The 15,490-nt window shown below is 41.0% G+C and overlaps 1 protein-coding gene across 23 annotated transcripts in view; it reads left to right on the top strand.

Moving 5' to 3' along the window:
- The window catches only part of cast (calpastatin), a 42,276-nt gene that overhangs the window by 14,860 nt on the left and 11,926 nt on the right, over positions 1-15,490 (top strand). For 15 of the 23 annotated variants that reach the window (XM_049021454.1, XM_049021453.1, XM_049021473.1 and 12 more), the window contains 8 exons: positions 7,355-7,423; positions 9,693-9,845; positions 10,234-10,389; positions 10,719-10,838; positions 13,542-13,628; positions 13,846-13,935; positions 15,009-15,092; positions 15,397-15,453. In XM_049021454.1, the coding sequence (XP_048877411.1) occupies positions 7,355-7,423; positions 9,693-9,845; positions 10,234-10,389; positions 10,719-10,838; positions 13,542-13,628; positions 13,846-13,935; positions 15,009-15,092; positions 15,397-15,453 (816 nt within the window). The remainder of the gene's footprint in view (positions 1-7,354; positions 7,424-9,692; positions 9,846-10,233; positions 10,390-10,718; positions 10,839-13,541; positions 13,629-13,845; positions 13,936-15,008; positions 15,093-15,396; positions 15,454-15,490) is intronic. The other 8 variants (XM_049021460.1, XM_049021459.1, XM_049021461.1 and 5 more) reach the window with 4 other exon arrangements.

The raw sequence follows: 15,490 nt of genomic DNA, 5'->3' as shown, positions 1-15,490 counted from the left end.
TTTTATCCCTAGGATCCATCTCAGCCTGTGTGTTGTTTTCAGCAAAATCCATGAATATTTATTGGTTATCCGCCTGGCAACATCACGTACCTGTATACTGGCTTATATCATTAATGTATCCACAGATGGTCTGCAAAAGCCTTTTCAGGATGCAGACGCGAGTTTGCAAAAACGTTTTTGTTTTCTCGACGCACGCCATCGTTGTTATTTTGGGCTGCAGCTTTTGCTGCTCGTGGTTGAGGGGTGGGGTCTCCGCGCCTCAACATTAGTCATCATCTCTTAAAGAGGAACAGCAGACCAAGCCTGTAGCAGTTCAGGCCTCCGTTCCTCTCCGGAGACCTGCCCCTCAACATAGCAGGTATAAAAGACGTGAAACTCCTTCCCGATGTGGTGTGTCGACCTAATTCTCCTGTCTGCCCGCCTGTGGTACATTCCATGTGCTGCTGGGTCTTGCTCACATTTTTCTTCGCGCGTTCATTCCACCTTTACTACACCCTTTTTGGGTGGGGCTCTTTTCTCCACAAAGCTCCATCACAGATGCCAGGCAGGGTATGAAACAAAGATCAATAACGTCCGTAGTCATTTTGTCTTATGTTTTGTTTTTGTTGATGCCGGTTGCTATCGGACAGTTAGTAACCACGCCCCTGTTCTTCCTCAGGCCTGCAGTGCGTCTTCAGCTAAGCTACTGTTGGAAAGGTCCACCACAGTATGAATGTGACCTTTTTTTGCTGAACGTTCCTCTGATTTCATTCTAGTTATGGCTGTTTCGTTTCATCGTTTATTGAAGGTCCTGGTAAAAAATTTTATGTGAGAAATTAGTTGTTTTTCACAATATGTGCTTATGATACTTCAGTGTTTTGGTGCTGCTTAAAAAAACATGCAAGCACTGACTTGGGAACAGCGATCCTTCTGTTTGTGAAAGTTCTATTTGCAAAATATCCATTATCTGAGCCTCAAGAATCGATATGTACCATTTCTTTTTCTGATTGCTGTTTTTGGATATCTTAGTCAGGATTCTGCTGTGAGTGGCCTGTGCCGCCCCCCCTCCCCCTGTCCCCCCCCCATGAGGGTCTCCTCTGGCTCCTTATACCTCGTCACCTCCGTATGTCTTTGTGTCACTTTTTGATTGCTTGTCTTAGTTTATTGAATAATAGATTTTCCCATACATAATGCCTGTGCATATTTGTTAGAGATTATTTTTGAGTCTAGTTTTGTGGGTCTCGAATAGGTTGTATTTTTGGAATTTTGCCCATGGCATACAGTATAATGGTGGGATGGTGTTTTTTGTTTGGGAATTTTCAGCTTCCAAACCGATTACAGGGCACTTTGTGAAGTTGTATATCAATGCTTTTCTTATCTTGTTTCAGTATTTTTGGTGAATATTGTTCGTTTTTGGTCTAACACTAGCTACTAATGTGTGGTTCAATTTAAATGCAATTTAATAATTATGTAGAGAATCAATACATTTCCTAATTTTTGTGTTGGGATTGTCCCATTGGTCTGAACTGGTTATCAAATTGTATCTATAATGTAATACATGTTTATAATGTATTACAATTTATAACTGTAATATTTGTGCCTTTTCACTTTCCCGTAAACCTCAAGTGATTTGTCGTGTTTAAAGATAAATAACAATGCACAGTTGAAGAGGACAGCATCATATCAATGTGATCTCACATCCCGCCATGAAATTCACGGTTTGTGCAGCACAAAGAAACAAGTAAACAACCTCTGTGGAGAACGGTCTCCGTATTCTTGCAGTTAATTTCTGATTTGAGCTCAAACGAAAGTCAGCAATGTCTTGCTGTCAGTTATTATCTGCTATTCCGTATCTTTAATGTGCAACGCAACAAACTCATAGCAGCAGCACACCGATAAGATGTTTGCGTTTGTTATAAATGGATGCCTCCTTGAGGCTGATAAATGACTGTGGACTTGTGGTGTTGACACAGACCGTGCCTCATGGATAAATACTGTAATATTCCCCATGCAGCGCCTGGCTCTGTGTGTGTAGATCGTTTAGTGATGCCTGGGCAATATATTGGTTTTTCTGGTTTCAACGCCAAGGCTCCCTAGCTTCCGTTTTATCTTGCACCAACATGTAACCCCTTCTGTGAGGTAAGAGTCATGAGATGTGTCATGAGCCTCTGAACAGTATAACCATGCATCATCTAACCACATATCCGGGTGAGGGTCTGGGCTTGAGTGGCTGGGGGGGGGGGACATCTTGGGTGGGATTATAGCCCATTAGATTACATTGACTTCGATCCCAGAGAGAAATTCTTGACTACATGATTGCACATGCAGCACCAGTCAAAGGTTTGAACACACCTACCTATAGAAAGTTTTATTCGCACTGTTCTCTACATTGCTGAATAATGATAAAGACATCAAAACTATAAAAGAAAACATATGGAGTTATGCACTGACTGAAAACGTATTAAACAAAAACATGATTTGTTGGGGGGGTGGGAGGGGGGGCAGCTCTGTCGGTTGGGCCTTAGAAGGTTCACAGTTCAAATCCCTGGGTTGGCAGAGTGATCCCATCATTGGACCTTTGAGCCCCCAGGGACTGGCTGACCCTACTTAGACCAGTTTCATGAGGCGGCCTGCTGGGAGGCTTTTCCTGCTGCCCTGAAGGAGGTCCCACATATGCTGAGCTCTCATTGGCTGCTTTTCCTTCACTCTGATCAAACTGCTCCAAAACCACTTCTACTGTATTTAGGTCAGGTGGCCAGATCATGTGATGTAACACTCCTCTCCTTTGTAAGCACCTTAGTGTGTCAAGACTTTTACTGGTGCTGTACGACATTGTGCAGAAGTCTTAGGCAGTCAAAGCAAATGTTTATGGCTATTTCTCTGGGCAGCAAATGTATATTTGATCAGATGAGAAACAATTTAATATTAACAATAACAAATTGTTTAATAACAAATTGTTTAATAGTAACATAACAAATAATCAAGAATTTCTTCTGCTATTCAAAAAGTTACTGATATCTGGTTGGATGGCTAGAAGAATGCTGATTCTGTTTCCAAACCTAATTGACTTGCATAACTCGATGAGGTATTGATTACTCAAACAAGTGCTTGATTTAAAAAAATAAAAATAAATAAAAACCTTTTTGGATGGTTGCTGGAAATACTGGGGTGAGTTTAGGAGAGGTTTTGAAATGGCTGAGATGACGCTTTGACAGACATATAATTTACATCAACATGAAGATCATTTAAACAGCATTTCCTTTGACTGCCTAAGACTTTCACACAGTGCTGTACATGCGCTGAAATTCTTACGCAGTGGTGGGCGATATGGCGATAACTGATCATAACTGGTTACAATTGTATCCACGATAAACATTTCAGAGTTATCGTAAGAATTGTAGTGCAACACACGATATATATTTACTTTTATTTAGCCGACCCTTTTCTCCAAAACAACATACAATGAAGGCGAAGAGCACATGACAAACATGCATGCTGTCGAGGGGTCATTTACGCATAAGTGGTCCTGGGCTTAGATCCAAATATATGCCTGGGTACATGTGTACTGCTTAACACTTATTATAATGACAGAAACAATGCTGTTTATACATCTCCAATTTTTGCTAGTTATTTATCTCGGTGGATCTCAACTTAGGTCTTGAAGTAAAAGCTTAAGCTACCATTACCATCTCAGAGAATATTCTAGTTCTTTCTCGTAAATTTACGACTTCAAACTCAAGAGGTTTTCTCAATATTTCTCCCCTTTCCCAGCTCCGTATTTCATTTTCTTTGCCTACTGTACAAGGGCTCTCTGAGGGAGTTATAAATTATAGAAATTTAGTTCAGTTGACAAACTGGTAGCATGTGGGAATGAAGTGTCACAGCCAAATGACAGCCCAGAGAGAAGGATGCAGGACCACCCAGGAAATAAACACGATTCTCTTATTCACAGCGTAGTCTGATTTAACACCCCCCCCACACACACACCTGCAGGTTATCCCTGACCTGGAAAAACCTGTCAGCTCGGGTCATCTGTACCATCATCTTTCGTTCTTGTTCTGCACGGTTTTACAGACCTTCACGATAACAGAATAATAGCAGTGTGTTGATGTGGATTACTAGGGCGATTGTTCTAAGGATTCAACAGTGAAAAGTGAGCTTAAGGCTTGTGCTACCTGACAAGGGGTGTTTTTAATATGTGGCATGTGACAATAGCAATGTACTTGAGCTCTTGTGTACAATGTGGGTTTAAAAAGGTCAGCATTTTTTGTGGTGATTTTTCTTACTCTGATGACTAGTATAAGCATTTATCTCATGTTAGAAAAGGGTTCGGATTGTGGAGATGAATTGCCGTTGCTATTCAGCAGACGGTGTTGATTTTGGCATGGCTTGTCGCTGTGAGTCACACCAGCCACTCCTTATCAGTTTGTCACTGGCTTTACAGTCCTGACAGCCCTGCACCATGTCCCTATATAAGGTGGAAATAGGGCAAAAAATATTGCATGTTCATTTAGTTTGTCCTTTATTCTTACATTTTGCACATAATTGATAGATCACACACTGGAGTGTATAAAGTAATTGGCATATATTTGACACCTGGCTTATTGATTATAAGACTTGCTCCACAGAGATGCAATGCAGATTCAGATTGCACAGGGATTTGGGGAAGGAATTACGAGTTTATCTTGGGAGGAGAGTACGGAACAGTCCAGAAAAAAAGTGTTGGTTCTTGGGAAGGGCTCTGGGTCTGGGGCTTAGTGTCGGTATCTGGGCATGTTAGCTTGGGGCAAGAAAAAGCAATGATCAGTCATGTATGATTGGGAATACAGCCTACTGTATAATACAGTGCCGTGAATAACTGTACTGCTTTAGGACGTCTGTCATGTTCGGCGTCTCACCATGTCTGCTGGTCCTTCAGCGAGGCCCTTAAGCCCCCCAGCTCCCTGGGCGCTGCTGTGGGTGGCTGCCCTTCATGTCCAGCTTGCTCTCACCTACAGAGAGAAATTTGGGGGAGGCGTAAAGAGAATTTCCCCACCCGAAGTACCCAAAAAAAAAGCACTAATTTAAGGTTCTTTTCAGCGGCCCACTGTTATAACATCATGATAACTGTATGTTTTTTAAATGTCGGCAGAAAAAGGCATTTGTATGGGACAGTTCATGTAGGGTGGGCCTTTGAAATGCAGTATTGAAAAAAAGATCAGGATGGCATGGAAGGAAATAAAAAAAAAATCATTTTGTATAATATATTAGGACAGCACAGTATTGGGAATTTTTCACATATCACAATGTGATTTTGATATTTTGGGGTATATATAAATCAAAAAAGTAGTTCAACATAAAGTTCTCACAAACCCATCTAGGAGTGATATACGTGGCAAGAATGAAAATAATCGTTATGATTCTCTTGGAAAACACATGCAAAAGCAGCGGAGGTAAACTTTAAATTGATTTTCACTATTTACTAGATAATCTGTTCCTAAGGAATAATCATAAAAATTGCGATGCTTACTAAAGTTTGTTTGTCTATGGCAATGTGAAAGTATGAAAGTCCTGATCTCAGAACATACGACACTTTCAGTTTTTGCAAGTAAGGATGTGCATAATGTGCAATTTTGGTATTAATATCACATGTCGCTCAGCCCTATAATATTCTGTACTAATTTTTCCAATTCAGTACAAAATACTCTGCCCGCAGAGTATCGTATGATATCTGGTGCAGTGGAAAAACGCCCTTAGACAAAGCATTTGTAGCTTTTGGGCAAAACAATGACAGTGTAACATTAGACATTACAAATGTCACATAAGTTCAATGGGAATTTCTTATGCAGTGCCAGTCACACACCTAATGAAAATCATTTGTTTTTCAACAAGATAATGACCCTAAGCACACCTCAGTGTTATGTAATAAGTATTATCTTGTGAAGCAGCAAAGAAATGAAGTGCTGTGACAGGTGACCTGGCCCTCGCAATCCGCTGACCTAAAGCCTGCAGTGCTGGTTTGGGATAAGCAAGGTAGCCAACTTGTTCCCGGAACTAGTGGAAACTCCTTCAGGAATGTTGGAGAGGCTTTTCCCGCTGGCCTCTTCTCCAAGCTGGATAAATGAAAGCCAAGAGTCTACAATGCTGTCACCGAAGCAAAAGCGGACTATTTTGCATTATAGTATAAAATTTGAGAAAACTTTGAGATGTTGAACACTTCCCTTGGTCGTTGCGATATTGGATATGTGTTAGATTATTGCCTCGAAACCTTTTATTATAAGGTAAATAGCATGGCTAACAGAGAGACAAATACATGAAAAGCAGGTGTGTCCAGGCATTTGACTGGTACTGTACAGTATATATGTGTGTGATTAAAATTGGGCTGATTGACCTCTTCTGCAGGTTTTATGAGTTTTTATCTCTGTTTTTTTACTGTTGCATTATCGTCCATTATGCAGATATTCTGCTAACTTAAAACCTCAAGTTAGATTCAGGTTTAGTAGCAAATCTGTGGAATTAAAGCCGTACTTTCTCCTTACCGTACTTACACTCTATAGTATATACTCCACTTATAGTAAGCTCCCGTCTAGCATGTCTAATTGCCTTTTAAATGGCTTCAATTAGACAATGCATTTAAATAAATAATGGCAACAACATCATCTCGAAAATTACTGAAAATGTAATTAAATTAAATTAAAATGGCAGGAGTGCACTGTCAGATCACAAATAAGTAACCTGTGTTCAGCCAAAATGTCCATGCATTTGCTTATGGAAAAAAAATGCTAGACCTTTTAGGTGTGTGGGATGGTGCTATGAAATTGTACACTACCCTCTGCAGGTATAGTGATATCCAGCATTATCTGCAGTGAAGTGTAGCAGTTGTGCAGTTTATTTAATATTTAAATTTTAAGATATTCATTCTTTTTGTTTCCTTCAGTTTATTTTGCCGTTTTGGTATTTCACTTGGATGTTTTATTAAGGAAATGCCTGGTTTTATTGACCTCTTCATTGAAAAGCTCAACTGTGGAGCAACTTTATGCGTGGTTATTTTCAGTGGTCCATACCATCCTGCTATATCAGTCATCAGAATTCGAAGTATCAGTTTTTTTGCATCAGGTCTAGAGATGTTTTCATTAATATTTACCCCAAGATGTATTAGTGAATTTTTAGTTGAATCGTGAAGCACAAATAAGAGAGACTATTGCCATTTTAAGTAGTTCCTCATTTCCTGCTGCTAAGAATGAAATCTCTGTTATGACATGACAGTCTCGTGACAGTAATTGGTTTTATTTCTACATTCTCAGCAAAGTTGGAATGGCTGTAGGTGAGTGGGTGCATTTGCTGATGTTTAGCTATATCGTATCTTACCTTCCCTTTGTCTCTCTGCTCTCCACAGTCGCAGCCCAAACAAACTGCATCCACCTCTGCATCGCAGGTCGCCGGTGCCAAGCCTGCAGCACCAGAGGTACACGCTGCAGACACATGCCACCCCACCCTCCATATACAACCCCACCACATACAACCCCATGTATAACCCCACCCTCTGCTCACATTGTTCAGGCTTTCCTGTCTTATGAAAGCAGCGATGCCCATTAAAAGCCTTGGGGACCAGGAGGCTTTAAAACAGCCAGAAATGAAAACCTCTTTATACGGAAGCACAAACCGCCCTTTCTCTGCAGTAGCATGACAGAAAACAACTCGGCACATTAAAAGCTTAAATATGTTTGTATCCAATGATGGTGTATTACTGTACCGTGACAGATCTTGTTACACCTTATGATTATTGGCTAGGGAATATTGTGTCTAGTCAATAAAATAAACCATAATCGGTATCAGATTGAAATACATGCAAAATACAGAATGAAAGGAATGTTTTGATACTTTGTTTTTGTGAAAGGGATGCGGCAAATATAAATTTGCTGATACAGGAACACTGTATGGAAAGTGATTAACAGGCAGCCTTAAATGCAAACAGCCAGTGTCATAAGGGTTCTCATTGTTCAGGTTACACAACAGGATATGATAAACTCCTCCCCCTCAAAAAAAACACAAAAAAAATCATCTATGTACGTCTGAAGCTAACTTTATATCGCAGTTTTGAGGTGGTTCAGTTTCAGTGTTGAACATCACCTTCTACTTCTAGACTGACATTAGAAATTTTGTAGGTTTCATAAAAACCTCCCCTAGGAACAGGACGACAAAACCTTTAAGGAACACTGCAAGTCGATGACATGGAATTTGGGTAGCATTGCACACATAAAAGTATAACAGAGTAAATATAATAGAGTAAAATATATTTTAATCAGATATTGGTTATCTATTATTTCTAAATGCATCATTACTGCAGTTTTGTTGCTGTAATACTATTTCATTTAGATTATTTTTTGCCAAATCTGTAAAATATTCTTGCTTAATTTTTTCAGCATATTAGACAAATGGATGTCAAATGAGATCTACCTTATATATTATTATGTATTTTATATATATGTATGTACATGTATTATGTATATATATTTTATACACATACTTTATATCCGAGGAACCCTGACCAGCTCAGTGGTTAGATGGATGGATGGGTGGATGGATAGATAGATGGATGTACTTTGGCATGTATTTTAGCTTCATTGATGAAATAGGTGACTCAGCACGAGTTTGATTCGAGCCTCAGCTCCGTCTTTAGTTCTCTCTGTTTTACTCCGTGTTCTGATTACATCCCGTCGCCTAAAAACATGCAATGATTATGTATCTGTTTGTTTGTACAGGTAACTAATCTAGTAAGCCAGTCCCATAGAGCTCAGCAATAGAAGCAAGAAAGCTAAATGCGGAGTGAAAGGGTTAAAGGGACACGTGTCCTAAACCAGCAATGCTCCTGCATTCCAAAGTCAAGTCAGAAAGAGGTGTGGAGGAGAAAATGATCTCAAAGCATTTTGTAAAATCACAACCCAGTGGAATGATGTACTTGCCTAGAGGAAGCTGGATAACACATATATAACCACAAAGCAATGGGTGCATAGGAATGAAGCATCAAATAAGATTTGATAATTATATTATAAATGTTCTATTTCTGCATAAGTGGTATACGCTATGCACAATTTTGTCTTCTGAAGTTGCATAGGCTTTTGTAGGACTCCTGTCCTGGATGACCACACATTTATTAATACTTATGTTAATACTTCATTTATCCGTCACTGCTTAAATGGTGGTTACCTTTTACATCTAACAGATGTTTCCAATCTTGAATTGCACAATACAGAAAGTTTCCTAGCCAATGGAATGGAAGCGTTAGCGTATGAACAAATGATCTTAGGGCAGAGGCGGTGCCGTCTGCCCTAAAGCTGTTGCTACCAGAGACAGGCAGTCAGGGTTGGTTTTTGTACTGGCCAGACCACATACCGCAGATCTGAGGGTTTCCTCTTCCTCATCACCTATTTCAGGCAAGTTGTACCGGTTGTTTAAATGCCTGTTGCTAGTTACGTGTAGTTTTTGAAAGAACAGAGTTTTATAATCTCTCGTTTTAAAAAATGGTTGGGTTGTACCGTTGTGTGCGCGAAGGGTTTATGACGTGATTCTGCCATGTTGCATCATGAGAAAAGGACATGCATAAAAGCTGAAAGGTGCCACTCACTCAAATACATCACTGTCGCGTATTATTACGCACTGCGAAGGGTTTTGAATACAGGGCTTGTCCTCAGTTACGATCTTTGTACAAGTTGGTTCCTGCCTTGCTGTTATAGACATCATCGGGCTCTCCCAGTAAAGCCACTCCCTTGACCTCTCCTACTGGAAAAGCTGGTGCAGCTTCTACTGCTGGTCCAGGTGATGTGGGACCAGCCAAGGGGAAACAGGAAGGTGTCAAGCCTCAGGACACTGCTCAAGTGATGCCCAAGGTTGAACCTTTTGAACCTTTGGACCTATTCTGTGCACTGCCTTTGCTCCTGGCTTCGATTCTGGGGTCTCTTCCTTATTCTTCCTTTTATTGACCATCATTCTTGTACATTTAAAATGGCTCATTGTGCCAGATTATTTATCATTTCCGACGTATCATGGCTGACTAGGATCAGAGTTTGAGCTTTCAAAGCTTCTTCTCTCTTTAGGGTTAATGATGATGTTCTTCATGCCTCTGAGCTGCTTTCTTATGGCTCTAGTTGACTCTTCAGTCTCCATTTCTTAGCTGTTACTTTCCGATTCCTTTTAATACTCTTTACTGGAACCTTCTTCATTCTTCAAGTCTTCTCATTTGTGTGTGGTAATAGCGAGCCCTCGCCTCTCTTATAGAGTGTTCCCACCTCATCAAAGAAAGCTGAGTCAGTTGATCCCACAAAGCCTGTAGTAGCAGCTGGAGCAGCCAGTGCAGTTGCTGCTGGTGGAGTATCTACATCTGCATCAGCTGGGAAAGCTGCAGTCGAGGGGAAAATGGAGGTGAAGTCCAAGGTAGATAGCTCACCTCATTGGCCTAAATGGCAAAGCGGGCTTGTTTTGTTCTATGCCTCTAACATCTTAATCGATTTTCATATCTTCACCACATCCAACTTTAATAGAACTGTACTTTCTCCTAACGACTGGCTGAATCCGTCTGGTGAACGAAATCCTGGGTGATGTGAACCTGTCCCCTTCTTTGCAATATTGCGTGCGTGGTTTTCCGGAGCTGTCTGGGTTTTCCATTGGTCTTCTTGCTCTTGTCATTCAGCTTTTCAGAGGGTTGAATGGTGTCCCCTCCACAGCTTTGTGGTTTTGAAAGCACGTGCTGGCCTATCTTATAGGATGCGCCCATCGCCTCAACCAAGGCTGTGGCTGCACAGCCTGCAGTTACCAAGGCGTCCGCTGAAGTCAAGCAGAGATCACAAGAAGCAAAGCCAACAAAAACTCCGGAAAATCCCAAGGTAAAGTGCTAATTCTTTTGGGCAATTTCTGGCATTTTTTATTTTGTTTTGCAGGATATTATCAGTGAATTATCACTACTTAGCATTTTCCGTCCTCTGCCTTTTCGTGGGCCTGCTGTGTTGTGATGTCTTATCAGTATGTCGTTACCACAATATTAAATTGATATTTAATTATAATTGATATTAAAATAGACTGACGGGATGGAGGCTGGGAGAGTGATTCGGCGTGTGGACGGTACTTAGGCGCATGGTGAACTGCAGGGGGAGCATGAGATCCAGCCCTCTGCAGTCTTCGTTACTGACACCTAGGAAACTCTAACGTGTGTGCCGGCCTGGTTAACAGTTATCATAACTGTGGAATACTTCATTGTTGAAACGGGAGCTTTACTGACCTCTCGGAGTCCCTCGTAAACACCGGGGTGTCGGTCTTTAAAACGCATCGCAGAGTTTGCTGTGCTACTCGACATCATTGCCACTGCTCTGTAGCATCGTTTGCATATAGGCTTATTGACATCCATAGTCTTTCCCGGGTCGTTTGCCTCTTATGCAAAATACTTCCAAACGGCACTTTTGCTTTTTTTTCATTCTCGACTAAAATAGTAATATTTAGTATCGAGTAGTATGGAATTCTTTGATAACCGTAGTAGGCAGCATGCTCCACTATCTGGGTGGAGACGTAGAGTTACTCTGGGGTTGCACTCCCTGTTCTAGCCCCCTGCTGGCTACTCAGGGCCAGTGCTGTCTTGTGTTGATGTACTGCAAGTTTCATGAGGATCCTGACTGGTAGTTTGCCCCCCTCCAGAATTTGTAATACCCCAAATACGCCCTGAGGTCAGAGATGTATGTCTCTAATGCGATACTGCCAGGCCTTCAGTTTGGCAGATTACTGAAGGTGCACCTTGTAGATCGGCCTTTGATCGAGTGAATATTCATGCGTTTCATAACTACACCCGGTCTGGTTGTGCAAATTCTCCAGACGCTTTTTTAAGGGTATGTTATCATCATATCATATTTTACTGATGTCATGCTGCTGAAAAATGCAGTCTGTCCCATCGCTGTAAAATGGGTTGGTTGTGTTGGAATTCTTTTCTGTTTGCCCAAGTGCAAGAAATTGCCTGCGGGGAAGGTAGACACTAAGGCTCAGCCCAAATAAGTTCCCACTGTTGGAGTCTAAGGAGCAAAACAATGTCTGGGTCTTCTGAATGACTTCTGCCTTTTTTAGATTCGAATTACATTTATTTGTTTAGTAATTGCTTTTATCCAAAGTGATGTAGAATTGTGAAAGCAGGATCAGATGATCCAGTTAATTAAGGGCCTTGCTCAGGAGCCCGATGATGAAGTCAGTCTGACCACGGCATTCGGACCGACCTTCCACTCACAGGGACAGAGTCCCAACACACTGAGTCACGGCGGCCCGCTGGTTGACTTCCCTGGTGCTTCCCCAAGTCCCACAATCGGTCTGTGTCTCTATCTTCTCTGTAGCTGTCCTGCCTATGATTTTGCCTGTTACCGCAAAGGGAGGAGCTTGGTGGCTCTGTGCGTAGCATCGTAGGGAAGGTGCCCTGCCCTCTCCGTCTTGTGTGCTTATTCTCCCAGCGTCACGGGGCATTTCTCCTGCTGCCCAGTGCCATGCAGTGGGACACCTCCCATGATGTGTGTATGTACTTTGTGCTGAGCTGGTATTGTGGACAGAATGTACCCCAGCCTGCATGCCCTGTGCTGCTTAGGACAGGCCCATGTTCGCCTGACAAGGACAAGCAGTTAAAAGATGCATGGCTGGATGTTATTCAACATCATATTGCATTATGCCTCTTTGCCCAAAATTTTTTTTTCCACATTTACAGCTTAGAATGCTTAAGAAATACAATGTGCTTATTGAAAAACAACTGGACACACCCTAATTCATGATGTAACACACACGTTTGTATTAGTAAATCTCTCATTCCCAATCCATGACTACAGAATCGTTTATAACGTCAGTGATAGCTGCCTTTGTCGACTGGGTGGGACTGGTGAAAGTTGTAGTTCGCAAACACCTCCAGATGACACGTGTTGGACTTTTACCATTGTGGACCAGCTGGTTTCTGTTCAGACAAACTCAAAAGCAGAAAACGAAGCCTGTGTTGAAAATTTGCTGGCGAGTAGCAATGAAGAGCTTTAAAGTGCCCTCCGGTGGACAGGGTTAGCAAGTGCGCACCACGCACAAGGCTGTATTTGAAAAGGGGTCAGAAGATGGACAGATGGAAATATAAAAACAAAGATGACGAATGTAAAATTCAACAAAGGGAAACATACTGCAATACAGGAAACTGAATTCAAATGAAAACTCAGAAAACGAATTAAAATGAACTTTATAGAAGATATATACAGTATAAGAGGGTTTGAAACACTTTCACTTAAAAGTTGGGAGGGGATAAAAACCCAGGAAATAAAACAGTATCGGAAGTGAATCTCACCAAAAAGCCTTAAAGTGAAGCGTTGTCGAGGGGGGTGGGGGGGGGGGGGGGGGCGGGGGCGGGCACGGGTGAGGGAGCTTTCCTGGGTGAAGCTTCACATGACCTTCGACTGGCACCGGCAAAGATAAATGCTTGGGGTGGGTCGGTATGTCTGTGTTGTGCGGAGCAGCCTGTCATCCAGGGCGTGTTGAGCCCGGCGATAAATTCCAGACTCACCAGGCCCTGTGTCTTTGTTGTTTGCTCTCAGAAACCCCTAAGCACAGATGCCGCTTTGGACAGCCTCTCAGCTGGGTTTGACAGCTCTGCTGCTCAAAGTAAAGAGAAGAAGAAACCAGTAATGTCCACATTTTATAGTTCATTACTGCTTTTTCATTATTATAATATTTTTTTTATTGAGTACTTGATTGTAATATCTATAATAAAAAAGGTTTCCCTTTGATCCCTATAACTTTTTAACTTCTGATGATATTTGTACAATCTTCGTATTTTAACTTCCCGTGCTCGGTCATGTAATAGCTAATTTCCTGCACTTTGCCCTGTGCTTTTTCTAGGTAGTGGAGGACATTGGTGCTGTTGATGTCCTATCAGCTACATTGTCAAATGTTTCTCCGTCTCCTGCAGACAGTCAGGCCACACAGAAGGTGGAGTTGAATGACTTCTTTTCTTTAAATGCTTTAGTATCATACTGTAGGCATAGATAGACTGTTATATTGTATTTGTAAGCTATCTGTACGTGATGCTGCTAGCATTACCGGTAACCCCCAATGTGTAACGTGACAGCTTATTGCTTCGGCCCGTTAATAATTTTACCGCTGACCGATATAAGGTGACTGTTGGATTGCACTTAAATATAGGGGATGAATAAATGAGAATAACAACACAATTATGGAACTGTATTCAACACAAAACTGCTACATATTTAAACGCTTCATGTAGTGTTCTGTAGAACCAGTTAAAAATTTAGATAAATTTAAGTAAATTAATAATCAAATGATATTAAGATTGTATTAATAATATTCATATAAAATAATATTAATAATTACATTCTCTTAAAATTCTCTTAATTAAATTCTCTTAAAATGTGAATGTCACTGAAGAAGTATCTAGTGCTGTACTATATAAGGCTAGTCTGCCTTTAAGCAGATCCATCCCGTCCAGCATCCTTCTTGACTCATATAGACTTTCCATGAAGAGAAGCATGCATATTCATACACGCTACATCACTGAGTGAAATACAATAATAAATTCTTGACACTCTTTAAATTGTGGAAAGACGATTGACATCTTATTTGCATTGCTCAGTGCGTCCATCTGTATTCGTTTAAGCTATTTAAAAGGTAGTTAAATATGTTAGGTATCACCTGCTATTATTATTACTCCTTGGTATGCGACTAATGTCGTCATTGCCATCTTCCCAGAATCACAACTTACTATCAAGACATATATAAACACATTTTTCTTTATTAGCCTCACACTAACATTGCATGAATCATCACTATATTTTTAAATCCCATGCAGCGTTCTTCAACTGCCTGATATCAGCAAGCAATGTCTTTCTCAGTATTTAAATATTTTCACGATACATCTTTTAATTTATGCATTTAAAAACTGTTAGGAATAATCATAGTCATTTAGCCTTCCAGTTGAAAAGGCTTTGCATCGGTTATATTGAATTATTGTGATGTAAATAGGAAACTACTTCTGCACTTTCCAGAAAGCGGAGAGTAAGAAGCCAGCTGTAGGCAGTGTGTCCAAGTCTGAGGCTCCCCCTGCTGACAAGAAAGCCAGGATGCACAAGGTGCATAGCGGCGTTCCCACAATGCAACAGGATCAGCAGGCGGAGTGTCGCCTTCCTGCCTCTTGTCTTTTGCAAAAGATTAACAAACACGATATTGTTAATTAATTAGGCTTTGTGGGTTTTTTTTTTTCTTCATTTACATCATGTTACTAAACTTCACCTTTAATTATATAGTAAACATTAAAATAGTCAAGAAGTAAATACAGTGTTTTTATGTCTGTATGTAAAGAGACTATAACTTAGTAACAGGATCCAGTGGTGTGACTTTTCGAGCATTTATCTCGTGTTACTCCTTGGGTCCCAGGATGCTGGGCTTGCTGCACCAAAGCCTTCGGGGGATCAGAAGACCAAGAAGGAAGAGGTGAGCTACTGGCTGCCTCTGCTGAGTTTATTATTTT

The sequence above is a fragment of the Brienomyrus brachyistius genome, chromosome 7 (assembly GCF_023856365.1).
Source record: "Brienomyrus brachyistius isolate T26 chromosome 7, BBRACH_0.4, whole genome shotgun sequence".
In the NCBI taxonomy this organism is placed as follows: Eukaryota; Metazoa; Chordata; class Actinopteri; order Osteoglossiformes; family Mormyridae; genus Brienomyrus; species Brienomyrus brachyistius.
Note: the sequence above shows the minus strand (reverse complement) of the source record. Positions and strands in the feature narration are given on the sequence as shown.